Raw genomic sequence first — 14,929 nt, forward strand, 5'->3', positions numbered from 1 at the left:
AGGAGAATGGACCCTACCCCGAACCGGTCCAGTTACCACGTCTTGGCATCGTCCACAGTCTTTTGACGACTTCGTGTCTTCGTCAACTTGGCGAGCATCCACTTGACATCAATCTTAATCCAGTGGCGTTATTCAATCAGCAACAGAGAAGATGTCTATCTGCATAATCTGTCAAGATGGATATCCCTCAGCAAGTATCAAACTCAGAGGCGCCTTTCCCCTCAAAAGATCACAACCCCCGAAAGCGCGTTAGGACGTCATGTACGCGATGCAAAACTAGGAAGCAAAAGGTCAGTCGTTGTCTACTGGGTTTGGTCTATCATCAGGCTGAGCGATATAGTGCGATAATGATTATCCGGCCTGTTCCAACTGCCGCAAAGCTGGGGCTTCGTGCGATAAATTGACGGTTCTTCGACAGGAGAGTGGTCAATCGAATGAGTGAGTCATCTGTTCCGATCACCAGCTCTTTCTGACGATAATTATTCGGAGCACTAATTTCATAAAGCTATACACGCACGCTGGAAGAACGCATTGCTTATCTTGAATCCCAGCTGGAAGCGAGACCACTAAGCAACAATGCCAGCAGCAACACCGATCATCCAGTTGCAGCACTTTTATCTCCTCAGAAGCACGAGGCCGTCCCTACGTCTTCTTCGAGCTTGAACCACAACACCGTTGGGGAGCTTGTTGGCTTCCTTGCGCTCAACTCCGCAGAAGCCCCCGCCTATGTAGGCTCAAGCTCCGGGCTCTCACTGGCCGCCAACCTCAGCGAAATGGTTCAGGCAACTGTTTGGAACCAAGTTCTCGCGCCATCTCGTATCCACCAGGTCTCTTCAGGCGGTAGTGGTAGGTCTGCCGCTGGCCAGGCGGTCACTTCTACAGGTCTGCCTCCTCAACCGTCCAGCGGGAGTCAGAATGTCCCTGACCATCCACGACCCCGGCGCATGGAGGACCTGCTGGTCAAAAGTACTGAACCGCCGAACGACGAGATGGGAACGCGGATTTTACATGCGTACCTGACCAGACTGCATGTGCGCTATCCATTCCTTGATCGTGCGGAGCTGTGGAAGCTCCATGGAGCGCGATGGCGGTTGGCCAAAGCCAAACGGGAAGAGCTCACCAAGGCTGAGAGATTTGGTCTGTTTAAGTTGTACCTGGTGTACGCGATTGGGGCGACGACGATTCAACTCAGCGAGAAATACACATATGTGCCTCCAGAGGTATGTCTGCCGCAGCTTTCTTCTCTCGGCAGGACTAGACTGACCTTGTTTAGCGGTACTACATCACTGCTCTACAGCAGGTTCCTTCTATGTGTGAAGTACGGTCCATCGAAAATATAGAGGCAATGACTCTTCTGGTGGTATATCACCTTCGCTCAGCATCGAGCCATGGCCTCTGGTACATAATCGGGCTCGCCATGCGCACGGCCATTGATCTCGGCCTGCACAGGAAAGCGAACGAGATCAATCTGGACCCATGGACCGCGCAGATGCGACGACGACTTTTCTGGACAATCTACTATCTCGAGAGAGTCATCTCGATGTCTCTTGGTCGACCCTTTAGCATCGCAGACCGTCAAATTGATCTGCCCTTGCCGGTGGACGTGGATGACGACGTCCAAGACCCCGCTATACTGACCGCCCCTCCCCGGACCGACAGGATCACTTCCCTAACGTTCGCGATCTACTTGTTTGAGCTTCGTCGGATCGACTCGAGGATCCAGCACAAGATCTACCGCGCCGACAGGCCACTACACACGCTCCGCTCGAAGATGGACCGTCTCTTCATCGAGCTGGAAGAGTGGAAGAGATCTGCCTTGCAGCGTTTTAGCGGGTCGGACCTGGACTACCCGATGCTGCACTACAACCGTGCTCTTCGACTCCTTATCCAGCCATTCCTGCCCTCCCTGCCCCTCTCGGACCCCTACTACCACATCTGCCTTCGTGCAGCTGGTGACATCTGCCAGACCCACAAGCGGCTCCACCAGACGCTCGAGTACGGCCATTCCTTCCTCGCCGTCCAGACCGTCTTCATGGCCGGCATCACTCTGTTGTACGCCCTGTGGACGCACACTGACCAGGTGTGGTCCGTGCAGATGAGCAACGACATCCGCGCCTGCTCGACCGTCCTCTTCGTCATGGGCGAACGAGCAACGTGGGTGAAGAAGTACCGCGACGCGTTCGAGATGCTCGCCAACGCCGCCATGGAGAAACTCGAGGGCAACAGCGAGGCGGCCAAGAAGGTCGGCATGGCGGAGCTGATGACCGCGCAGCATGGTGGTGCAAACCCCAACCTCCAAAGTACCACGCCTGGCACGTTCACGGAGTACCCGGCAACTGATTCCAACACAGCGGGGCCGACGAATACCCCTGCTCCCGATCATGGAGTGCGGATGGCATTTCAACTTGCTCCGTGGATCGATCTTGAGGAGGATTGTCCGTTTTGGATGCCGGACTTTGAAACTCTCGAGGGGTTCTCGGGGAACATCTGGGGCGGTGATACTATTGCGCCCTTTGATCCTCTTTAGCTTCCTGGGGTAATGAACCCAGAGATATGTGACTGAATTTGGTTTTGCAAAAACGTTCCATGAAGCTTAGAGTCGCTTTCACCCAGATACCGCCTACTGCGATCGCCAGTTGAAGATTACATTGCCTTATAGGGGTCATTCCCATAGCCATAACTAGGGGCGTGTGCACTCATGAAGATATGGTCTATTAGCTATGGTCATTACGGCATATACATTTCCAGATTACTTCAACAACTTTGGCAGCTCATCCACGCTGACCTTACCATCGAGGATGTCTGTATTGGTCAGCAATGTCTTTACATCCAATACGACTATTGTAGGAAACTTACGATTGACTGCATTGAACAATGGAAAATCGTCCAGCTTGCCATGCGTCGACAGAAAATCGCACACGGCGCGAGCAGTCGAAGTCCCCTGCAACTTTTGCCCGTTCAGCTCCGACTGCTCAATCTCGTCGACGCTCACACCCTTCTCGACGGAGTGCTTCGCGGACCGGAAATTACGGCCGGCGGAGCACGAGGCGACCAGATCCGCAACGCCGGCGCTCTCCTCGGTAAAGGTCTTCTCGTTCACGGAGTCGGGGAACCAGAAGCGCCCGAAGCGGATCATCTCCATCATACCGATCCGGATGATGGCCGCCTTGGAATTCTCACCCCAGCCCTTACCCGCGACGAAGCCGGCCGCCAGCGCGACGATGTTCTTCAGCGCGCCGCACAGCGCCACGCCCGCCACGTCGGCAACGACATGCACATGGAAGTACGGGCGCTCGAAGAGGCGGCGCAGCAGCCTCTCGTCGACGCAGGGGTAGTCGTCCGGCACGCGCTGCAGCTCAGCAGAGGTGGAGGAGATCTTGCGCTGGCGCTGCTTGTTGATGACGTGGCGGTTATCCGGGGAGAGCTCGTCCTTCGCGTCGAGGTCCATGGGCGGCGGGTCGTAGCCGATGGTGGTCTCGCAGAACTCCTCGGCGGCGACCTCCGGGGCGATGTTGGCGCCGGACAACGACCCGCAGTAGATGCCTAGCTTTTCCATGATGAGCTCCGAGAAGAGCGTGACCCGCCCGTTCGCGACCTCGACGCCCTTGACGCACGAGACGGCCCGCGCGTACGGCAGGTGGTGGCCCTTCATCTGCTCGAGCGTCTTGTCGATGAACTGGTGCGGGAGGTTGAAGACGAGGATTGTGGCGTCCTTGACGGCAGCGCGCAGGTCTGGGCTGGCCACGACGTTGCTCGGCAGCGCGATGCCAGGGAGGTACTTGACGTTCTCGTGGACGCGGTTGATGACGTCCGTCAACTTGTGCGTCTGGTCGCCGAGGGCCTCACGGTGCGGCGAGTCTTCAGGGATGGTCACCTCCTCCTCGAACACCCACATCTGCACCTCTTCTTCGAAGACATCGGGATGTTCGCGAGTGTTTTCGGCCAGGATTTTGGCGATCGTCGATCCCCTGTCATCATCAGCCACTGCAATTATTTATAAATCCTAAATGAGACTACGAAGTAGAGGACTATACCAATTTCCCGAGCCGACCACCGTAACCTTGTGCTTTTTACCCGTCATTTTGCCTAGGAGGAATCATTACTGCTGTTGCAACCTAGAGAAAGACATGGCGAGGGCAGACCCGCCATATATACAAATAACAAAACCATAACGTAACAATTGATGAAATCACCTTGCCAGTCACATTCAAAACAGGATGTGTGAGGTTATCCGCTGCCGCGGTGTTCAAGATCGACGTCATCAATACGTTTGCTCACACCAATTAGCTTTGTAGCTTTCGGTACATAGAACTTACCAAACTATTGGATGTTGGATGTGCCAGTAGTTGGACGTAAAGTGAGAATGTGCATTACTACAGAGCCATGAACATAGTATTATGATTGTGGTATCCAGCACGTGTAACCAGCCAACCACCCCTGCGATGGAATAAGTTAATAACAGGATGAAGTAGCACCCAACACGAGTACTACCTAGTATTCTATGATATATCTAGTAAGAACAAAACGAGCAACCAGTCGGGTATATGTCTACATCACAACGACGGCGCAAACGTCTTCAGCCCCTCGCCTATCCGCTTGATCTGCCCCGCATAATACGACTACAATAACCAACATTAGCATCAGAGCACCCAGACAGAGGGACAAAACTTACACTCTCCAACCCCGCCCCAACCGCCTTAATCGGCAGCAAACTCAGCAAAAACGGCGGCTTAACCTTGCTCAAGTGCATCTCGGCCTCCTCGGCAGGCACACTCTCGTCCAGCAGCCGGTTCGCGAAAGCCGGTTCCACGGCCGCGGGCCGGCCGATGCCGATCAGATCGCATGCGTTCTCGCGCAGGGCGTGCTCTGCGCCGGCGCGGCTGCGGAATCCGCCTGTGAGCATGAGGATGAGGGTAGGGAAACGCTTGCGGGTTTCGCGGGCGAATTCGAGGAAGAAGGCTTCGCGCGCGAGCGTGCGCTGGCTCTTTTCCGGCTGGGGTTGGGAGTCGGTGCCCATCATCTGTTTTCTTGTCAGGGTTGTGTTCCGTGTGGTAGGGTTGGGGAGGGGGAGTGGGACGTACCCTGGGATCCTCGTATGATCCGCCGCTTACTTCGAGAAAGTCGATGCCTGCGTCGACGAGCAGGCCGATCTGGGTCATGGTGTCTTCGAAGGAGATGGAGGAGTGGTCTGCCGAGTTGAACTTGATGCCGATGCAGAAGGTGGCGGGGACGACTTTGCGGGTTTGGGAGAGGATGTCGAGGACGAACTTGGCTCGCTTCTCGGCGGAGCCGCCGTATGCATCGGTGCGTAGGTTCGTCTGTCTGGTTAGGTCGACCTTTCATCGCGGAGTCAGAGGAGCAAGTATACCTTTGGATTCAAGAACTGGTCTGCTACAATCAGTGCAATGCCTCAGAAACGGAAGAACGGCAGAACATACCAATCAGATACCCATGCGCACCATGCAGCTCAACCCCCGAAAACCCCGCGTCGGCCATCAGCCGCGCGGTATCGACAAACTGCCTCGTCACGGTATCAATATCCTGCTGCGTCATCTCCCTCGGCGCAGGGAACGCCAGCCGGCTGATGATCCGGTCCAGCAGTCCGTCCCCCATCTGCAGGGGGATCGCGCTGGGCGCAATTGTCGACGCAAAGATACCGCGTTTGCCTGCGATGCGGAGCGACTGCCGGCCCGGATGGCAGATCTGCACGATGGAGGGGACGCCGTGCTGCTGGCTGGCTTCGGCGTATTTGGCCCATGTCTGGACGAGCGCCGGGTTGGACTCTTTGCCAGTGTACTCGCCTGGCAGGGCGGGGTCGAGAGGACTGCCGAGGTGGTTGACGTCGACTTGGACGTTACCTACCAGAGGATCGACTGCTTAGCGGATGTCCTGGTCGAAGTAAAAGGGGTTACCAGTAAATACCCGTGAGGACGGCACCCCATCCTCCTTTGCCCCATTGGTTGTAGACTTCCATTAGTTTGGGTGTAGGAGTATGTTCGGAGCCGGCCAACAGCTCGGCCATTGCAGCCTGGAGTGGTCAGTCATGTTCATGACTGTTATCATCAGAAACTTACCTTGACGAGGCGGTTAGGGAACACCAGCCCGCATGGAAGCTTGACAGCATCACCTAGAGATGAAGACATGGTGATCGGTCTCTATCAATTCGAGAAACAATATCTCGCAGATGAGGAAAATGAAATAAACCCATGTCCACGGAGGATTCCTGCTTTTACTATATAGATCCGAAGGATGAACGGCGCGGCAACGGATAGAAGCACGGCCGAGGTCGAGTCGAGCCTATTCCCAACCAGACAAAGGTTGCGAACGCAAAGTCGATAGGCACCAGCTAGTACGTAGCCACAGTACCTGACCTTGGCTCTGCATCTTAATTCTTAAGGTTGATAATTCGGTTCGCTGACAAATCGTAATGCGGATCGTAACGATGGACTGATTAGTGATGCTCATAATTCCACTCCGTACCTTCGGGCTATAAATCTCTCCGAGCCTCCACTTCACATGATCCACTCTACCGACATGAAGATGTTACTCCGTAGACAGATGTTACTTATGAAAACTGTGTGGAGAGGATATTTCCTTCATCAATTCGAGGACAGTAGACTATGAGACCGACATAAATTTTTGGATTGATCAACTTTTGACGTAAACGTCGGTACCGAAACCAATCCCAATCCCAACAAACATGGTCCAAAAGCAAGTCATTATCAGCAATATGCAAAGGGTATACAGGAACACAGGGGCATCCTTCAATGCAAGAGTCGAAGCAAAAAAAAATCAAAGCGCTCCACAACCTGGGATGACCAGGGACGTAAATGAAAACCGGAAGAACGAAAAAGTAGAACCAAAGAAGTCAAGCAGCGACAGTGGTAAATATCTCATGCCGGCTGACAAGAAATGAAGGAAGATAAGACTACAGCTTGGCATCCTTGCTCTGGTCCTCATAATAGCCATTCAAGGCAGGAGATGCAGGCCCGAGATTCGAGAGAAGAGCGCCGACTTCTCTCTCCAAAGCGTGGACTTCGCTGTGAGGGTCGTACATGCGAGCCTTGATCCATGCGTCGAGGTTCTCGTCGTCCATGCTGCGCAGAGAAGTCTCACGGTCCACGCCGGCATCCTGTGCGGCGCGGATGACCTTGCGGGCCACGACGATGCTAACCTGACGGATGCGGGTCAAGTCGGGGTAGAGGAGACCGAGGTCGATCTCCTCGGCGGTCAGAGCTTGTGAGAGAGCTGCACCGGAGGCGTAGATCATCTCGTCGGTCACCTTGACCGCCTTGGAGAGGATAGTGCCTAGACCGATACCGGGGAAGACATACATGTTGTTGCCCTGACCGGGGTAGTAGGTGTGGGTCTCTCCGGAGGAGTTCTTGAAGGAGAAAGGTTGGAAGGGGGAACCGGAGGCGAAGAGGGCACGGCCATCGGTGTGGGTGATGGCGCTTTCAAAGTCACATTCTGACTTGGAGGAGGGGTTGGACAGGGGGAAGATGATGGGGTGGGTGTTCCAGTCAGCCATCTTGCGTAGGATCTCCGGGGTGAAGACGCCGCCGAGGGTCGACAGACCCATGAGGATGGTCGGCTTCACATGATCAACCACCTCGTCGAGGGTCTTGAACTGCTGGCCGTTGTTGTCCGTGCGAGCAAAGTACACCTTATGATCGGCGAGCTTGTCACCCCGATCAGCGGTGACAAGACCCTTGGTGTCGACCAGGTAGAAGCAGGAGCGGGCCTCATCTTCCGTCATGCCCTCGCGCATGAAGAATGCAACAATCTGCTTGGCCACACCGACACCAGCGCTTCCAGCACCAAGGAAGACGGCGCGGTGCTCCTTGCAGGGAAGTCCCGAACGCTTCACGGCGTTGATGACACCGCCGAGGATGACAGCACCCGTACCCTGGATGTCATCATTGAAGCATGTGTAAACATCACGATACCGCTCCAAAGCGGGGAAGGGATTCTTGAAGTCCTCAAACTGAATGACGATACTGTTTACCTCCGTTAGCGTCCGGTGTCATCGGAAAGAGTTGGGAGGTGGAGCCACATACCCAGGCCAGCGCTCGGTCAAAGCCGCCATCAACTCATCCATGAATTCCCGTTCCTCCTCGGGGGAGATCTTGTCACGGCGTGTACCCATGTACAGCGGATCTTCCCGGAGAGCCTTGTTGCTTGTCCCCAGATCCAGAGTCAAGGGCAGGGTGGCCTCGGGACGGATCCCCGCACATGCAGTATACAGCGCGAGCTTACCAATCGGAATGCCCATTCCGTTGATGCCAAGATCTCCCAGTCCGAGAATTCGGGACCCATCGGTGATGCACGTGATTTCAACGTTTGGTTGCGGCCAGTTGGCGATGACTGCGGCCAGATTGCCGCGGTCCTCCCAGCTCAGATACATGCCTAGGCAAATGAACGTCGTTAGCGTCAGATCGATGCATTAGCAGGAAAATTGCGAAAACGTCTGGACCCACCTTCTGGCTGCTGGTAAATTTCCGACCACTTTTGGCATGCTTCTCCGACAACAGGTGTGTAAATCAAAGGGGTCAATTCCTGTCAAAGTCAGTCATTCGATCGGCTGTTTGCGACTAATTCTGTTTTTCCGTACCTTGAGATGATCTGTGACTAAACGGTAAAAGAGGTGGACATTGTTTTTGCGGAGGGTGCTGAGGTAGAGGAATTTGTCTATGGCGGTCTGCTTGAGGGCCAATTGAGCGAGACCTATATTCAAAATTAGATCCCGCAGCAGACGCCAGAACGTTTCTGTTGTGTGGACATACACCGTGTCTTCTGAACTTCATATGACTCCGCGCGCGGGGGAGTCAGTCCGTAGGTGCGGAGATATTTGCGAATGTATGCAGGGTTGGCAGTATCGTAATTTGGGTCACTAAGCATGCAACAATGAGTCAATTAGCATCGGGCCCTTCCAGATAGTTTGTACCAGACCGAAAACTTACACAGAAGCAGCATGATTCACGTATGGGGTCGGCGTCGCATGGACCGGACGGTTCTGATGGGAGGGAAATCGAGCCATTGTGGAACGCTGAGACGACGCAAGACTGCTTCTATGGCGAGTAGCAATGGCGACGGCAGAGGCAGAAGAGCGGAGAGGTGAAGATGAAAAAGAAAATAAAGAAGACTGAGACAAGATGGCCACAGGTGCCAGTCTGTTTTTATGTGTCCGCACTAGCATTGGAGACCCCTGAGGAGGCACCCAAAACATTCCGATGTCAAGACACAAGCACCTGTTGGTCGCAGTAGTACTCGGAGAAAAATACTTAGTAGGAAATCTCCAACAAGGAGGTTTTGAAGGCTATGAAACAGAGCGCGAGCGGTGATTAGTTCGATGACTCCTTCACTCAGCAGTCGGGAATATTCGGGGACGAGGGGACCACTCAGGGAGGTCGGGATCGCAATGGTGGATATTCGGGGGGAAAGCGGTTTGCATGGCGGCGAACCGTGTCAATTGAATTCACAAGTGGGCATGAATTGAGGATACGAAGCTTTTGGATGATTGGATTGGGTTGAATTGAATTGGATCGGGTTGGGGGTCACAGAAAATTGAACGGAAGTGGAGAACGGGAAGTGCCTCCGAATTGCGACAAATGCGGAGAAAGTAAAGAAACAACGAGATGCCAATTAATAATAGGAATGAGCATGATGAGCAATGTTGAATCGTTGAAGGGATACATCGCATTACAGAGTTTGCTTTCGTCGTACAGAGTTTACATGTAAAGCGCTCCATATGACTCAATGTACGAAGTAGACTTGGGTACGTCGGCTAGTTTTGACATGCAAGGCTGACGGAGTACTTTTACAACATTGAGAGTGAAAACTACTTGTTGGAACTAAGGCATTGATACACTCGCTCGTTCCTATTGTACCTAGTCAGAAGGACAGATTCATGAATCATCCTGTTCTTTAGATAGTCGAGCATAAGCGAATATTTCATGAGGGGATTCGTGGACTTCTCCGCATAACCAGTCTAGGTTTACAACCAGCTATCAACATCACTCTTTGCTACGATATAAATCAAGTAGAATAATAACTCGGGTTCATATTCATTCCTCTTGAATACTATCATAACCTAGAGAACATTAATATTTTTACTAGGGTAGACATACTCATGCTGGAGGTATCCGAAAGATCGGTATCCGACAAGGCATGCCGATATTCAAGGCAGTGGAGCATTTCTGCAACAGATGCGCCATTTTTCTCGCGCGAGTACTCAAACTACAGTGTACACATGAGTCTAAGTTGGGCAACTGTCCACTGGACCCGACTCGACCATAGGGTCTGGTGGAGCCTAGAGCTCATGTGGCATCAATTATTAGCCTAATAGTAGAGCTCTCTACCTAACTGCCTGAGGAAAGCTTCTGGACTTGGTTATTTTTCGCTGCTTGCCTCCCTAGGCAACTCCCCGCAGCCGACGCGGCCCCGGGAACGGACGACGGCCGAGCTCGCTCGCTTTAGTCATCGTGAGGTCTAGATTTAGTAATTCATACTTTTCCAATGCTTCTATTCCTCGGATTGAATACATGACAAGCAATATGAGGATGACCCTGTTATGTTGCGCAGATTTGAAGATTTCGCTCCTGCATTGAGAGAATAGCGCCAATTGCCATCAGCTCGATGGTTGTGCAACTCAGACACCCTGAAGATTAAGGAGTGCAGCCGTCAGTGAGCGATTTTTCGTTGCTGACCCCAACTCCATTCCGATGGACAGGACCGGGCATTACCCCTAGGGGATTAGCGCCGCCCACCGACCGGGGCCGGCCGATGGGGCGACCGGAAGAAGCCACAATCCTACAGGGAATTATTGGGCGGTGCAGGGTGACCCCAACGGAAAGGTTCCTGACTACTTTCAGCTACAGACAAAAACAAGCTTGGCTCCTATTACTAATGCAGAGCTACTGAGCCAGATTTAGAACCTCGTGGCGGTGCTTTGTTTATTCGAGTTTACCAGCCACAGTCTATGTGGTACCTTTGTACTCTGTGTAATGGTTGTATATCAACGCTTCATCACTGGAGATGATCGGATGTCTCTCAAATGCATACACTTAGTTAACGATGGATACGAGACGCCTCTGTCATTCTATGAGCGATTTAAGTGACAGAAAATCGCTCATTACTCCTTGCAGAAAGATGATAGATCAACGATTTCAAAATCCTACACAGAGGGAGGAGGAATGCTCCACAAGGATATCCCCAGATTTGCTGGCATGAATCATAAAGCTTGATCATCCAGCATTGCGATGATCATTCCTCCATCTGCTATTGGACTTTTGCCAGCAACTACGTAAGTCCTTACAGGTACTCCGTGGGACGTACGGAAATTGTGATCATATATACATCGTACACCAGAGACCGTTGAATTTCCTCTCAGCACGGTTGAGATTGCAATCCCAACAACTGATGCCGGCCACCTGACTCTCGTTACGTACAACAAGGCTGAAGTTACACTCCCGTCAGTAACACAACATTTAACAATATGTGCGTCATCACCATACGGAGTACGGAGAGACTCGGATTGAGCTCTGGTGTATCTAGGGTGCAAATATGGTACGAATTACGGAGCAATCTATTCTGAGCTACTGCAAGGCCTGGCTACGAAAGAAGGTTACCCCAGACTTAACCGCCAAAGTCTCGGTGGCTGGGTGTGGAGACCCAAGACACCCTCTTTCCCCAGACTACGTTAGGCCTACTGAGGTGTTGATGAATTTTTTGCGTGAAGTAGCATCACGTATACAATGCGGGAGGGGTTATTCTACCCGTCTCTTGTCCATCTATATACTGCAATAGCAATTCATACACCATGATCTGGCTCGTGAATTGGGTATCCTATGTTATAGACCTTGCTAACGTGCTCTTGTGCTACTGTGGGAACACGTTGATACTTAGCTTGGGTTTTCTCATAGAATGGATTCGAAGTCATCTATGAGCAATGTGGAAACCAACAATTGAGTGTGAGATCTGACGTCGCTCCTGAACCAATATTAGTATCATAGCCCAAGGGTCTGTCCGCCTCGATCTGGCTTGGTTCGATGAAATGCCGTAGGTGCGGTAGTAGAGAGGACGGAGTACTCCACAGAAAAGAATCTCCGCATTGTTCTAGACTAACGATAAGTTATCGATAAGCGTTGCTGTCAGATAAGGAACGTCGCTCCAACTCTCTACCCGTATGGACCCTTGGCATTGTGGTTGGGAATGAACTACTTTCTAGATGGATGTGACCACCAGTCGCTTTTGTTTCAATAAGGCAGAAGATAGATGGATAGTTTATATCAGCAAATATGAGGTGTTTTCATCCAATTCTGTTATGTCGACTCATAAACATGTGATAAGATCACCTGACTGCGATAAGACGCCAAGGTTGGAGTGACGCAAGAGTGAGAGGAGCTGTCCATGCTTGACAGCAGAACAGGAAAAGCTACTCCATGATGCACATCTTACAACCTTGGCCTGTCTCATCCTAGCAGAGCTGCTGGAACATCCTCCTTCATCTCAATTCATCTCAGGAACGGTTCTCTTGATCAATTCAGCATCAACAAGGCACTCACTTCCTGCCTGGTGATCCTTATCCCTAGCTGCAAGTTTACACAAAGTACCGAGCTGCGGGGTCCCCAGTACCACAACCACCGTCATCATGCCTGGAGGAGAAACGGAGCCACTCCTGCCCCGCTACGACGATGATACCTCACGCCAGCGTCGTCTGCATCAGAAATTGCATAGCTATCAGATGCTCCGTGCCCTTTCCGAGGGTTACATGCCATCCACCGATCAGACTATCGCCAATCTACGTACGCTTCTGGCTTCGGATATTCTCAACTCTCGCAACCAAGACATTGGCTCTGTAGGCCGCCAGCTAGCCCGGGACTGCCGCCTCTGGATTGAAATATTCATTGAATTCCTGCGCGAAAAGAACGGTGATGACCAGCTGCAGGAATTCTTGTGGCATCTCTCCAAGTCTAGAGCGTCGATAGATACGTCTGAGGTTACTCGTCGTGCTTCTCAGGTCAAAGCTCGGCAAGACACCAAAGCAGGTATGACGCTTGTCAATCTCATTCGAAGGCACTGTGCTAATAACGTTGAACAGCATATGACAGTCTCCGCACCGTGGGCAGCCTGCTCCTCACCAATGCCGACTTTCGTCTCTTTGTCGAGGATCTCACTACCGTTGGACGGGAGATCTTCTCTGACACAGCGCTGGCTCTGTCTGATACCTCAAAGCAGGTTGGAGAGAAGCTCAAGCCGTCCGAAGAGGAACGGGGTGCAGTTAAAGGCGCGGGTGCGGACGACGGTAGAGCCGTGTCGGGTGAGGAACTCCGCAAGGAAGTCACCCAAGTCGCAGAGGTTGCGGGGCATGGGCTGAAAGACACTGGTCGAGAAGCCATTGACAGTGCGAAGGAGCATCTTACGGGACAAGAGCGAGACACGCTGCTGCATCGGCTCAAGCAGGCCGTTATCAAGCTGCGAGAGCGATCGGATTATTCTGACTCGGTGGCCACTCTGTCACAGATGGTGCAGCGATATGCGCAACTGTACGCCAACGCCGCCTCAGAGGTCGTCTCCACGGCCGAGGAAGAGGTCGATGTCAATGAAGATCTCAAACAGGCAATGGAGCAGTTTTGGAAGCTGCTTCAGTCCTATGGAGATGCCGAAGAGTGGAAGAATCTGGAGGAAAGATTCAAGGATGTCATCAAGCACGCCAACAAAGACCCAGAGTTCGAGAAATTCATGTCGGAGATTGGGGCGGCGCTCCAGGAAATGTTGACGGACCCCAAGTTCTTTGACAAGGCTCCTCAAAAAGTAGACGAACTGAAGGAGAAGTCGAAGAATGTCGGCGCCGAAACTACCCTGCGTCGGGACGTCGACGCCTTCCTAGCTCAGGCGAAGCGCACACTGCGGACTGTACCTGAGGACACTCAAGTCTCAAAACTTGTCGACGTGACTCGCAAGATCTACAGGGATGCATGGAATGGCTACCAAGACCGAAAAAGCCAGCTGCCATCAGACATGGCAGAAATCTTCTTGCCCGTTATCATTCGCAGTATCCAGTACATCCCAATCCCGCGGCTGGAGATCTCCGCGCCAGAGATGGATCTGTTGATTGAGAACCTGATCCTTGAGCCCGGTCACACTGTCAATTTCTCGTCGTTCCTGCCCTACCGCATGCACCTCACCACGCGCAACGACATTGACGTTCTGAAGAAGCATTCAAAGAGAACATCGACTGACCTCAAAACCACATTTACTGCGACGGTCTTTGGCCTCAACATCAGTGCCTCCGAGTTTGGCTACTGGATTCGCACTCATGCATGGCCATTGTTCCGCATCAAAGACGAAGGCATTGCCAGCTTCTATCTCGACAGACGGGGCATCGACATTTCGCTCGATGTGGAAGTGGGGCGGGAACGCCTGGAGCAGATCTTTACCCTTCGCGGTGTGCGCGTTCGCATCCACAAGCTCGACTACAAAATACACAAGAGCAAGTGGAAATTCCTCCTGTGGCTGACCAAGCCCTTCTTGAAGCATCTTGTGCGCCGCGTGTTGGAGAAGAAGATCGCCGAGTCCATTGTCCAGGCGGCCTTTGCCCTCAACCGGGAGCTGGTATTCGCCCGAGAACGACTTCGGGCCGCGCGCATAGCCAATCCGCAAGACCTGGCAACCTTTGTCCGGGCCGTACTGGCCCGGTTGAGGCTGCCAGAGTCGGACGTCGAAACCCGGGTCGGCTTCGAGGCCCCAAAGAGCGGTGTCTTCAAGGACGTCTATGCGCCTGGAAGTATTGTCAAAGTGTGGCAGGAGGAGGGATTGCGGGCTCAAGAGGCCATTGAGGAGGGAGATCAGAGTCAGGGTCTTGGACGGACATGGCGGAATGAGATTTTCGATGTTGTTGGTCGGTCTTGGGGAAGTACTTAGTGTT

At 52.7% G+C, this 14,929-nt stretch overlaps 5 protein-coding genes across 5 annotated transcripts, besides 1 other annotated feature; 2 read left to right on the plus strand and 3 right to left on the minus strand.

Annotated features, from left to right (window-relative positions):
* Window positions 1–176: 176 nt before the first annotated feature.
* Window positions 177–2,527, plus strand: NFIA_083900 (putative C6 transcription factor; the record flags this gene model as incomplete). Its single annotated transcript, XM_001260334.1, has 4 exons — window positions 177–290; window positions 341–438; window positions 506–1,220; window positions 1,274–2,527. The coding sequence occupies 4 exons, from the start codon at window positions 177–179 to the stop codon at window positions 2,525–2,527; spliced, it is 2,181 nt and encodes a 726-aa protein (XP_001260335.1).
* Window positions 2,528–2,749: 222 nt separating this feature from the next.
* NFIA_083910 (glycerol-3-phosphate dehydrogenase family protein) lies at window positions 2,750–4,081 on the minus strand (the record flags this gene model as incomplete). Its single annotated transcript, XM_001260335.1, has 3 exons — window positions 2,750–2,802; window positions 2,857–3,968; window positions 4,035–4,081. 3 exons carry the CDS (start codon window positions 4,079–4,081, stop codon window positions 2,750–2,752), a joined length of 1,212 nt encoding a protein of 403 aa, XP_001260336.1.
* Window positions 4,082–4,553: 472 nt separating this feature from the next.
* On the minus strand, window positions 4,554–6,143 carry NFIA_083920 (NADH:flavin oxidoreductase/NADH oxidase family protein; the record flags this gene model as incomplete). Its single annotated transcript, XM_001260336.1, has 7 exons — window positions 4,554–4,619; window positions 4,673–5,020; window positions 5,082–5,318; window positions 5,369–5,388; window positions 5,439–5,858; window positions 5,923–6,028; window positions 6,075–6,143. The coding sequence occupies 7 exons, from the start codon at window positions 6,141–6,143 to the stop codon at window positions 4,554–4,556; spliced, it is 1,266 nt and encodes a 421-aa protein (XP_001260337.1).
* Window positions 6,144–6,928: 785 nt separating this feature from the next.
* NFIA_083930 (NAD-dependent malic enzyme) lies at window positions 6,929–9,040 on the minus strand (the record flags this gene model as incomplete). Its single annotated transcript, XM_001260337.1, has 6 exons — window positions 6,929–8,000; window positions 8,061–8,409; window positions 8,481–8,559; window positions 8,615–8,727; window positions 8,787–8,893; window positions 8,964–9,040. 6 exons carry the CDS (start codon window positions 9,038–9,040, stop codon window positions 6,929–6,931), a joined length of 1,797 nt encoding a protein of 598 aa, XP_001260338.1.
* Window positions 9,041–9,518: 478 nt separating this feature from the next.
* Window positions 9,519–9,554: a microsatellite.
* A 3,098-nt stretch (window positions 9,555–12,652) lies between these two features.
* Window positions 12,653–14,925, plus strand: NFIA_083940 (uncharacterized protein; the record flags this gene model as incomplete). Its single annotated transcript, XM_001260338.1, has 2 exons — window positions 12,653–13,049; window positions 13,103–14,925. 2 exons carry the CDS (start codon window positions 12,653–12,655, stop codon window positions 14,923–14,925), a joined length of 2,220 nt encoding a protein of 739 aa, XP_001260339.1.
* Window positions 14,926–14,929: the final 4 nt, after the last annotated feature.

Source organism: Aspergillus fischeri, genomic scaffold, assembly GCF_000149645.3.
Source record: "Aspergillus fischeri NRRL 181 1099437636264 genomic scaffold, whole genome shotgun sequence".
Classification (NCBI taxonomy): Eukaryota; Fungi; Ascomycota; class Eurotiomycetes; order Eurotiales; family Aspergillaceae; genus Aspergillus; species Aspergillus fischeri.